We start from the raw sequence: 12,331 nt of genomic DNA, 5'->3' as shown, positions 1-12,331 counted from the left end.
AAAGAACCACTTAGCTTCCCTAGTCACTCAAGAGTCACCTTTGAAAGTCAAAACTGTAGTTTTGCATAAAGTTGTATGTTTTAATCGATTATAGTACTTACACAATCGATTAAATCATATAATTGCATTTTTTTGTATGATATTTTTTGTTTCAATCGATTAGGTCATTTACATAATCAAATAAATGATAGATTATTTAACAAAAATGGCAAAAATACAAGCTGAAACAAAATGCAAGATTGCTCCAAATACAAGACATAAAAGAAGACTTATTTATATTTTTACAATGCTAAGATAAGGGAAAGACAACCTAATACACTATTTTCGACAAAAGAGCTCTTTGAAATTTTTCTTTTTCTTCCATTCTCTTAGCCATGGCTCATGTTGTAGTTCCTTGGATGAGTTTCCATCAGTAAATCTCTCTATTGTGAATCCAAAAGAAGATTAGAGACAACTTCAAAAGATGAGAAGGCAAAAAAAATTATAGAAAATCTTTCTAGAGAGATAATGATTTTTATATAATGAACTTCAGTTATTAAAAATCTATTATAATTTAAATCTTTTATTATTAAAATATTTTAGTATAAAATCCACCTTTTTATAAAATCCACCACTGCTCTTAAGATATTTTCTACGTTGTTGTATAATTAAATAAATTAAGTAGTAAATTTTAAACTTTAGTTAATGTCTAAGAATGTTGTTTTTTATTAGCATATTAAAAACTATCCAAGTGATTTAATTTAAACAGGGAATAGGTCACCAAAGCTGTATAATTCATTGTGGCTCACCATAATTACATTTGATTAAATATTATTACACAGGGAATTTATGTTTTTTCTTTGTAATAAAATTTGAGTTGTTTCTAAATACTACTTATAATTTACCTAAATATACTTATATTTGTTAAAAACAACATGCCATTATGATTTGGAGTTACAAGTGAAATTCTCTTTTGATGTTTCATTAGGATTTGGAAGTCATTTGCTCTTGTGTTATTATAATAAATTCACCGAAGTTTTTTTTATTTAGTAATTTTATCTTTCATGGAAACATGAAAAATTCAAGTATAGGGTAGTTTGATAATTGTTATTATCATTTTTTTAAGCTTATTTTAGGTCATGTTGGTATTTTTATTATTTTTTTTCTTTTAAATAATTAAGGTTTTATCAAATAATTTTGGAAAGAGAAGTATTTGATTTTTATTTGTGGAATCACTGATGCATGGAAAGAATATAACAATAGTTATTTTTGACAATTGTTTGATTATTGATTGCTTATTTATTGGTATCTAATTATTAAAAAATAATTTAAAACCTTGATTAGAATAACTAATAGATTTACCTCTAGATATAGAGTTTTTATCAATTAGTCATTCAACACATTTGAATTTAATGTGAATCTATGATAAAAACATCTAAGGGATTAGATATTTTATTAGTAGTGTTTAGACTTATCCTTAAGAAATTAGAGTTTATTAGGTTGCGCCGTGATAAAAGAAAACTATATTATTTGGTATTTTCATATTAAATTAGACCATAAAATCCAACCATGACGAAGTCTTCACCCACTAGTACAAAATATACTTTTAAACTCGCACAATAGACTTCTTTTTACACAAAACCGCTGCCTATTCAGACACGGTGGCAGTTTCGTAATTAACGAAACCTTATAGGCCTCGGTTCAGACGAGACCGGTGTCAAAAAGAGATATCACTTCGGTTGTGAAGGCAACCGGTGCCTAATTATCAGTGTCTGACGCAGTTTCTGACGCGGTTAAGAGAAACCCGAGGTGAAAGAACTATACGACATCGGTTGGTAGGAAGGACCGAGGCATAAGCCTCTACTGCTCAGACCCGAGGCATATAAGCCTCTCTTTTTTTCCCCAAAATTTTCCCCAAGTTAACCTAGCTCCCTCCGCACTCTCGCCTCCCTTGGCTCTCCCTCCCTCCCTCCCTCCCTCCCCTGGCTCTCGCCTCCCCTCCCCTCCCCTCGCTCTCGCCTCCCCTGGCTCTCGCCTCCCTCCCAGGCTCTCGCCTCCCTCCTAGGCTCTCGCCTCCTCTCGCTCTTGGATTCTTCTCTCCCTCCGTTCCATTGCCGCTTCTTCCTTACCCCCACGAACCTCCCACAACTAAACCACACCACGGCACTGCCAGCCCCAAAATTTGCCACCGTTTCCGTAAAGAGCACGCGATGAAGAGGAAGGAGAGGCATCGCGCAGTCGGCGGCGGCGAAGGAAGAGCAGCGCGCGACAGAGGAGTGGACAATCTCCGATGAGATGCGGCGACTGGAGGAGAATATCGGCATGGCGGTGGCAGATGCGGAGGGCGCGGCGGAGGAGGAGGAGGAGAAGCGACGATTGAGGTGGCGGAGGAGGAAGCGACAATGATGAGAATGCTGGGATTGAGGCTCTGTAACGGAGAAGAACGGCGCGGGGATGGGGGCCTTGTGGCGGAGGCGGATGCGGAGGGCGCGGAGGCGAATGCAGAGGATGTGGCGGAGGAGGAGGAGAAGCGACAGAGGCAGCGGTGATGGCGGAGGCGGAGGCGGATGCGGCGATTGAGGTGGCGGAGGCGAATCCAGAAGCTTTTATCTCCTGATTTCATTTCTTTTTGTTTTGAATTGAATTTGAGTTCACACCGAAGATTTGATTTGTTTGGTTCCTTTGTTAAATTGAATTTGACTTTACTTGTTAAATTGATTTGTTGAATTGAATCTGAGAAGGATGCTTTGTACCAAAAAATTTGTTTTCGTCTGCCATTGAAGCTTGATTTAAGCGTGTTTGGTCTGGTTTGTTTATGAAATTTTTTTGTCAAGAAGCTTGAGCAAAGACATAAAAGAAGCTTGAGGCACCAAAATGAAACGAGTGGCTGGTGAAGAAGAAAAAAAAATAAAAAAAAGGACCCTACTGCCTCGGTTCAGGCTCAAACCGAGGCAGTAAAGGGAGTGAAACGATTTCGGATATTAGAACCGAGGCCTAATCGTATCATTATATGTCCCGTTTCAAAACCGAGGCATAAAGTCCATCGCTTTTTACCTCGCCTGAATATGCCTCGGTTCAGGAACCGGTGCCTATTAGTAAAAATAACCGCTGTCATTTCCTTTAATTGTACTAGTGACCCTATCCTTAATTTCATAAATTTAATTGCTTTCTAGAATTTATAATTATCTTATTAAAATTTATTCCTTTCATTTGTTTCAAAGTGTTTTAGCTTCCATTAATAAACAATCATAGTCTCACTAAACAAACACGAGTAGCATACCTTTTTCTCGTCACATTCAATACAACTGATCATACATGTTGTCTGTCAATTTATTTAGGAATCTCAGATAAGCATTTCTCCAAGAACGCCAAAGTAGCATTGGCCCTACTAAGCTCCAAAATCCAGTGAAGTATCCGATCCCCATGCTCATGTATAATGCCTCATAGAAACAGCTATCTTCATCATCATTCATTGCTTCAGCTTTTGAAAGAGTTACTATTGTTTGATCTCCGTCTCCAGGAAAACTTTTTCTCAGTTGGTCACCACAAAGATCAACCTTTGAGGCTGAATGACTGAGTATCTTTGAGGCCGGATGGTCGAGTACCTGAACACTTAAGACCATGGAAAGTGGAACAGTAGAGGCCGAGTGACCGAATACCTGTGAGGTCAGATAGCCGACTAACTGAGGTCGAATGGCCGAATAGTTAAACCCATGTTCTGGTTGGTCCGAGTTAACCGTTCGACTGTAGCTAAGGTTAACTATATGACTTATGAGCCTGAGAAAGATCTGTCTCATTATATTGAGGAGGTTGTTTTGATCCGAACGACATATTCTAGGCCGTGTGGCGACTAGCGGGAGTTCTTTTTAGAACTTTTTCCCATGTTGAGGGGGGGCATTGTAAAATCGAACAGCCGATCAAACGATGCATGTGGACGAGAGTGAGAGTTCAAGAAGAACGTTCCTCACTGCTCGGTTTAGGACCAGGGGTTCTTGCAGAGCACTCCCTGAGTTTTATTTACGAGAGCGACGTTCGTTGAGAACTTTTATCACCGCTCGATTTGGACCAGGAGATTTTTGGATAATGTCCCTGGGTTTTGTTTACGAGAGTGACAGTTCGTTGAGAACTTTTTTCACCGCTCGATTTGGACTAGGAGTTTTTCGGATAACGTCCCTGGGTTTTGTTTACGAGAGTGACAATTCGTTAAGAACTTTTATCACCGCTTGGTTTGGAACAAGAGTTTTTCGGATAACGTCCTTGGGTTTTGTAAGGTGGCCCGAACGGTAAGTTCCCGATTTGCCAAGTAATTGGTGGGCATGATCCTGTCATCTGCAGTGTGAGGCCGAATAGCTGAATAGTTGAATAGTCAAAGTCTTGATACCATAGTTGGCTAAAGTATCTAAGGCCTTATAAGGCTGAGCAGTTGAGGCCGAAGGGCCGAATACCTGTGAGGCCGAATGGCTGAATAATTGTGAGGTCAAATGGATGAATAATTGTGAGGCCAAATGACATAATATTTGAATGGTTGAACACTTAATGCCAATTTTGGTTAAGTGGTAAATGCGTCATTGGACCATGAATAAATCTTGAACAATATTATAATATTGAATTAAGATATTTAAATTAAATCATTCGGCAAGGAAGTATAATTATCAAATTATATGTATTTTGAACAAAGCGGAATGCACGCAAGTGCTGAAAGTACTTTTATGTTGTTGGCGAATCTTTTTGTAAGTGATGCATCAATCACATAGGACGCTTTTATATGTTGAGATGGATAATCATCAATATTTCAAATAGTTTAGAAGTATAAATTAAATCATATAATATAAAATAAATTTAACATGGTTATATCAAAATATTTATCTGTAAAGTCGTAGAAGCTTGCTAACTGATGGTTTGGAGGGTGTGTGAAAACAGAGAAATAGAGAGAGTATGGAAAAACAGAGAGCTCAAAAATAAGAGAACAAGATAATTCTCATTAAAGAATGGTAGCCTTATAAAGGCAAAATACAAAATGATCTGATAAAACCGTTTCTGTAAAGCGGCGTAGTTTGGTTTATTTACAATACTTCCCCTTAAACCAAACTATCTAAACTTCTAATGCCAATCATACTTCTCAGTTTTCCAAACCTTCCTTGTCTTAGGGCTTTGGTGAAAATATATGCAGCTTGTTCTTCAGTGGGACAGAATACCAATTCCAACTTCCCTTGGTTGACACGTTCTCTTAGATAATGGAATTTAGTTTCTATGTGTTTGCTTCTATCGTGTGAAACTGGATTTCTTGAGAGGCTGATAGCCGACTTATTATCCACCAAGAGTTGCACTGGTTTCCTATATTCAACCTTTAATTCATCTAGGATGGCTTCAAGCCAAACGCTTTGACACGCTGCTTCAGATGCTGCTATATACTCTGCTTCACATGAAGAAAGTGCTACCACCTTCTGTTTTCTAGAACACCATGAAATTGACGCTGCTCCATACTTGAATAGGTAACCGTGTGTACTTTTTCTCTCCACCTGATCACCACACCAGTCTGAATCACTCCAGATCTCTAACACTTTATTCATACCACTAGATTCTTTTGGAAAGAACAACCCAAAATCTGTTGTTGCCTTCAAGTACCGTAGAATATGTTTGGCAGTGACGAGATGTGTATGTCTTGGGTCACTCATAAACCTGCTTACTAACCCAACTGCAAAGCTTATATCCGGTCTACTGTTGCACACAAATCTGAGTGATCCTACAATTTTCTTGTACAGAGTTGCATCCACTTTTCTCTCTTCTTCCAAATTAGACAGTTTTACATTTGCAGCAATTGGAACTACAGTGCTGTTGCAGTTTAACATATTAAATCTTTTCAGTACCTCATTAATGTACCTCTTTTGGTGGATTAAAATTCCATCTGTTCTTTGCACGAACTCAAGTCCGAGAAAGTAGTTCAAGTGACCAAGATCAGTCATGTCATACTCTTTCTTCATGCTTATCTTAAATTCAGCAATCTCTTCTTCAGAGCCTCCTATTATAAGGAGGTCATCTACATATAAGCATATTAGCAACGTGTTTTGCTGTCTAGGATGTTTCACATACATTCCAAATTCCACAGGACACTTTCGAAATCCCATCCTTAACAATAATGCATTTATGTGAGTATTCCAGGCCCTAGGTGCCTGTCTGAGGCCATACAGTGCTTTGTGTAAACGATATACCTTCTGTTCTTCATTTTTCTTCGAGAAGCCAGGTGGTTGTTTTATATATACTTCTTCATCGAGTGGACCGTTCAAGAAAGCAGATTTCACATCCATTTGGTGAATCTTCCAGCCTTTTAAATTTGCAATAGCCACAACCAATCTCATTGTTTCCAAACGAGCTACTGGTGCATAGACTTCGGTAAATTCAACTCCAGGTCTCTGCAAGAACCCCTTTGCCACCAGTCGTGCTTTCAACTTGGCTATGCTTCCATCTGCTTTATATTTTGTTTTAAACACCCACTTGACTTCAATGGCTCTCTTGTCCTATGGTAGCTCCACCAACTCCCAGGTTCTATTCTTCTCTATAGATCTCAACTCATCCAGCATGGCCTCCTTCCACTTTTGCATCGTGATAGCTTGTTCCCATGTACGTGTCTCAGCATCAGCAAGCAACGCATTATGAACAATATCGCCTGAATCTGCAACTTCATTGTCTGTGAAAGTTTCATAATCTGCAAGCCTTGAAGAAGGGAATCGAGTTCTTTGTGAACGTCTGAAGTTAACCTCTCTTTCATTGACTGCCTGCTCAATCTCATTAAACCTTTTTTCTTCTGGCCAGTCAGTAACAACAGCACCAGAACCAGAATTTGGTTTAACACCAGTCTCTTCTTCAATCCATTTGAAAGTTGCAGCTTCATCTACAATTACATCTCTACTTATAACAATTTGCCTCTTTTCTGGATTATACAACTTGTACGCACCTATAGTGTGATAGCCTGCAAAAATGAGTGTTTCACTTCTGTCATCAAGCTTGGTTCTTCTTTCTACTGGAACATGCCTGTAACACACCGAACCAAAAATCTTCAGATGGTGCACATGTGGTTTCTTTCTTGTCCAAGCCTCTTCTGGAGTGCAATCGGTCAAGGCTTTAGTCGGGCTTCTATTTAGTAAGTAGAGTGCAGTGGACACTGCTTCTCCCCATAGATTTCTAGGCAAGCTCTTCCCTTTAATCATGCACCTTGTCATGTCCAGTAGAGTCCTGTTTCTTCTCTCAGCAATACCATTGTGTTGCGGTGTGTAAGGAGCTATCAGCTCATGAACAATCCCCTTATCTTGACAAAATTTGTTCAGCTCACCAGAATTGAATTCACCACCCCCATCAGTCCTAAAGACTTTGATCTGCAACGCTTTTTCCCTCTCAACCATAGCATAGAGATGAATAAAGTGTGAGGAAACTTCCTTTTTTTCTTTAAGCAAATAAAGCCACATTTTCCAAGTATATTCATCAACAAAAAGAAGAAAATATTTGTTACCTCCGAGTGTTTGTACATCGAAAGGTCCACAAACTTCAGAATAGACAACCTCCAGAGGTTGTTTAGCTCTCTTGACCATGTCTTTCTTAAATCTTTTCCTGGTTTGCTTACCAATAGCACAACCTTCACAGATTTTATATGGTGCAGTAATCGTAGAAATACCTTTCACCAACTTCTTATCTCTCAACTGTTCTAGGCTTCTGAAATTCAAGTGCCCAAATCTGTAATGCCATAGCCAGCTTTCTTCTTCAACATCAATCGACGACAAACACTGAATCTCGACTGCATTTAGGTTTACTCTGAATGTTCTGTTCTTTTCTTTAGGAGCTCTAATGACCAGACGCATCTTCTTATCAAACACATCTATCACATTCTTGTGCATTTGCATGGTGTATCCTTTTTCCAGAAGTTGGCCGAGGCTTAGCAAATTGCTCTTCATCATCGGAACATACAGCACGTCGTCCACGTATTCCATTTCACCATTCTTGCATCTGATTAGAACTCTACCAACACCTTCAGCTATTAAGGTTCTGTCGTCTGCGAATCTCACGTTGCTCTTCTTTTTCATATCGAGATTTACCATCCAATCCCTTCTTCCAGTCATATGGTTGGAGCACCCAGTGTCTAGAAACCAACATGAATCATCTTCAGTGCGGTTGTGAACGCTCGACATTATTACACGTTCAACTTCTATACAACTTTCTGCATGTTGTGTTTCTTCTGGTTGCAACACGTGTCCTTCTTTGCAGCGACACCTGTGTCACGCTTCACTTCTATATACCTTCTTTTCTTTGTTTTGTTCTGAAACGCACATCAATACGGTTTGTTCTGATTCTGAATCGCAAGTATCTTGTGCCAAATTCGCAGCTTCATCATTCTTGGTCTTCTTGGAGGCTGATTCGTTATGCCATCACTTCGAGGAGTAATGTCCGAATTTGTTGCATGTGAAGCACTGTACATTTCGCTTATCGTAACTCTTTCTTCCTCGTCCTCTGAATTTTCTTCCTCGTTGATGAGTCAATATTTTATTGATTTCACTTAGTTTATTGTACCAAATTTAATCAAGGAATTGTGCTTGAATGTACAATATTATCCTATTTTTCCTAATTGTCATAAATTTGATCGGAAATTCTTATTTTAACTAATTTGAATTATCTGAGCTAATTATTTTACAAGGAAAAGTTGGAAATACAATTTGGGACATTTGAAGGTTAAATGAGAAATGACAATTGAACCCAATGTATTTCAGCCATTTCAGTTTTCGCTGGTTGCTTGCTGAATTTTGTGTCAACTTGTTTGTCCTCGTTTGAGTTCAATTCTTATCCGTTTTCCATGCAATTTTTTTTCATAGTTTCGTTTAGATGTCTATTTTCACGTATAGTTTTTCGTTTGTTCAAATTCGTTTTGTGCTGTTCCCAGTATTTGTTTTTACTCTCCTATGTCAGTCTAGTGTTTACTGTTTGAGTAATTTCTAATCTTTTTGCATTGTTTGATTGTTGTTTGGTATTTGTGGTGGCTGGAATATCATGTTATTGGCTTGATCCAACAACACATCTCATGGCCATGAGTGGTTTAAATTTTAGGACTCTTGCTATGTTGACATGGAGGTGCACTTACGGTAGAAAGAAATTTAGCAACATCCAAAATGGAAAATGGGCTTGCAAGTGAAAGGAAGAAAGTAATTCAATTCTTGAAGCACAAATTATCTCTCAACCAACACACCACACGGCCCACAATAAAAGAAGCACATGCACTCATTTGCTAAGAGGTGTTCACGGTTCTAGCTGGAAAAGCACATGCCGTCCTTAACTCATTTTCTTTATTTTAGAAAAGCTAGACCAAGCATTCATTTTCCAAGTGCACACAGCTGCGTTTATTTTTGGCCTATGAAAAGAAGCGTTGATTCATGGTACAAGGGTGACATCCAGCAATTCCCATCCAACAAGCAACACAAAGCATGCAAGGACTTCACACTTCAGTAGCTAATTCACGCATGCATCAAAGGGGGTCCATGTTCTTTGGGATTGGGTCTTGGTGTGCACGGTCTTTATTCTAGCTTGGATGGAGAATTTAGTGGGAGGAAGCATCATGCAGAGGACGGGCTGCACTCATCTAGCAGTTTTGAAGCAGTAACAATACGTCCAGCAGAAGGAAAGAGCACACCACGGCTGCCTCATTTGGAAGTTGTTGTTACGTATAACCAAGAGAAGCGTGATGGTGATTGAGTTGTGGTACTGTACGGAGAAGGAAGTGTACCATGGTGATGGATTTGTAATTTCCTTCTTGGAAAGAAGCAAGTAGAAAGGTGTGTACCAAGAGTATTGATTCATTCACGGTAAAAATTTTGTTGTTCTTGAAGTGAAGAGGTGATTGGTTGAATGAAGTGGTGAAGAGAAGGGAAGAGAGGGCCCTTTCACGTCTGCTGTTGGAACGTAGGATGGTGGAGAAAATGATTGAAGTAAATTTGCTAAAGGACAAAACTTCATGAAGAAGTGGGCCGCTTAGTAGCACCATGTTTAATTCTTTTATTAAGTAGATGGTGAGAAGGTAGAGGGGGGGAGAAGCTCTCTTCCAGAGGGCTTCAGCAGAGTAATTTCCAGTAACTCCAATAGTGGAGTGGAGAACCGTGAGCAACCAGGGATATTGGAGGAAGAAGGAAACAAATCTCTGCTGGAATGGAGGATGAAGTAGCTTGAACCCTTGCTGTCTTCTCATCTGGTTTTATTCATCTTTTCATTAAGTTTTTGTTCATTTGCTGTTACACTCTTGTATGGATTCTATAAATTGTAATCTGGACTTTGTTTGTGCAAGTTAGTTTCATTTTGGAAGCATTTTCTTTCTTTTGATTTATGATGCAAAAATTCACGGTTGTTAAAAGCTATGTTCATTTCTTCATTTAGTTTTCTTTGATGCATTTGGTTGAATGTTTCTATTGTTCAAAACTTGAATGATTCACGGCTGTCCAAGGGTTAAAGGAGAATTGTTTCATGATTTTGTTTTAATGTTTTTAAGAATGAAAGTAAGCTCTGGGTTAAATTCAATTTCAGCATCAATGTTTTGAATTCTTCTTGTTTCTTAGATGATCATTCATTGCTGAAAATAGTAGGTGTGTTACGTGAAAAACCTTCTTTTTTTTGTAAGAAGTCCAATAACTTTCTTCTAAAAATTCCATTAGTATTTAACCTTTTCTTGCATTGAATTGTATTTTCATGAGCTGTATTGGAGAAAGAATATCATGACTGGAATCTTGTGCACGTTAGGTGATGTGAGAATACAATTTAATTTGCTTTTCATTTAGGAAAAAGACAAGAAGTGTTAAATAAAGTTGGTAATATGTTTTCTTTGTAAAATAAATTTGGCATGGATGTTGTAAGGCACGGTGTTGGATGAAGGAACCTAATTTTATTTTTCTGTTTTAACTGAAACAATGTTCAAGGCACCTAGAGGATTTTTAGAAGGCAATTCTAAAATTTAATTTCTTTAGGAGGATGTTGTATATTTTCTACTTCAAATTTACGATTTCTGCACTACTGTAATCAAATTTCGTTTTTACCATTTTACCATCTTTTACTGTTCGTTCTTACTCTTTCACATTTGTTGTTTTTACGTTTACTATTTCAATTCCATTTTTACCATTTTGTGATTTTACTATTTTCTTTATTTTTGGTTTACTGTTTTAATTTTCGTTTTCTGTCTTTTATTGCTTCAATTTACTATTTTTAATTTATTTCAAGGTTAATTTTGAATTACTGTTTCAATTGTGTTTTTACAGTTTTTAATTTATTTTCATAATTTAATTTTTCTGCAATAAAAACAATCAATCAAACCCCCCACTTTGTGTAAAAAGATCTAAAATTGAACTGCAAAATTATTGGTCCTTGAGAGACGACCTAGGAGTCACTTCCTAGTATCTATACTGCATTATTTTGTTGTATCAAATTTGTATGACCGCGATAGTCGTATCACTCGTCCTCTACCGTCTCCTTCCTTTTGATCGTTAGAATTTTCATCCTTGGACTGTTCAGATAAGGTATTCACTCTACCTCCACTTCGGCCACCGCGAGATCTTCCTCTGCCTCTTCCACGATTCTTGAAACTCTGTCCACCTCTAGCCGTAATGCCTGGTTTGTGTTCTGTGTAACACTCTTTTCTGTCGCTTTTCTTTCGATCAATCGTTGTTCATAGGCTGTGAGTGAATTCTGTAGTTCTTCAACTCTCAATGTCTCCAGATCTTTACTCTCTTCAATGGCCACGACAATGTGGTCATACTGAGGCGTTAACGTTCTCAGAATCTTATGCACAATCTTCTTATCTTTTACAATCTTATCACAACTCCGCATTGCATTTACCAAGGTCTGCAGTCTTCCAATATACTCTTCAACCGACTCTTGTTCTTCCATTTTAAGAAGTTCATATTGTCGTTGCAGTGATTGTAATCTTAACGTCTTAATTTTTCCAGAATTTCCATATCCCTCCTTCAGTATGTCCTACGCATCCTTGGCTGTGACTGCCTTCGAAACCTTTTGAAAGATTGCCGGAGAAATGCATTGATGTATCAACATCCGAGCCTTGCAATCAAGTTTCCTATTTTCTTTATAGCTTTTCTTCACGTCCTCTGAATCTCCTTTTGCAGGTTCTTTAAGACCTTTCTTGACAATTTCATCTACTTCTTGATAACCCAAGATGGCATCCATCTTAACATACCAATCTTCGTAATTTTTAGCATCGAACACCGGTAAAACTCCTTGTATCATTCATGCCATTGTTTTTGCTGGAACTTTTCTTCAGTCAATGACTTCTGTGAATTTTTGAAACAGCGCAGGTGATCGTAACCTCGCTCTGGATACC

The 12,331-nt window shown here is 38.1% G+C and overlaps 1 protein-coding gene across 1 annotated transcript; it reads right to left on the bottom strand.

Moving 5' to 3' along the window:
• Window positions 1–3,275: 3,275 nt before the first annotated feature.
• Window positions 3,276–3,776, bottom strand: LOC108320085 (uncharacterized). The gene has a single exon (XM_017551425.1). It carries the CDS (start codon window positions 3,774–3,776, stop codon window positions 3,276–3,278), a length of 501 nt encoding a protein of 166 aa, XP_017406914.1.
• Between the last annotated feature and the right edge of the window lie 8,555 nt (window positions 3,777–12,331).

Source organism: Vigna angularis, chromosome 8 (genome assembly GCF_016808095.1).
Source record: "Vigna angularis cultivar LongXiaoDou No.4 chromosome 8, ASM1680809v1, whole genome shotgun sequence".
NCBI lineage: Eukaryota > Viridiplantae > Streptophyta > Magnoliopsida > Fabales > Fabaceae > Vigna > Vigna angularis.
The sequence above is the reverse complement of the archived record's forward strand: the minus strand, read 5'-3'. Positions and strand labels throughout refer to the sequence as shown.

Coding starts and splice junctions, on each gene's coding strand:
- LOC108320085 (XM_017551425.1), bottom strand. CDS start 3,776: ATGAGACAGATCTTTCTCAGGCTCATAAGTCATATAGTTAACCTTAGC.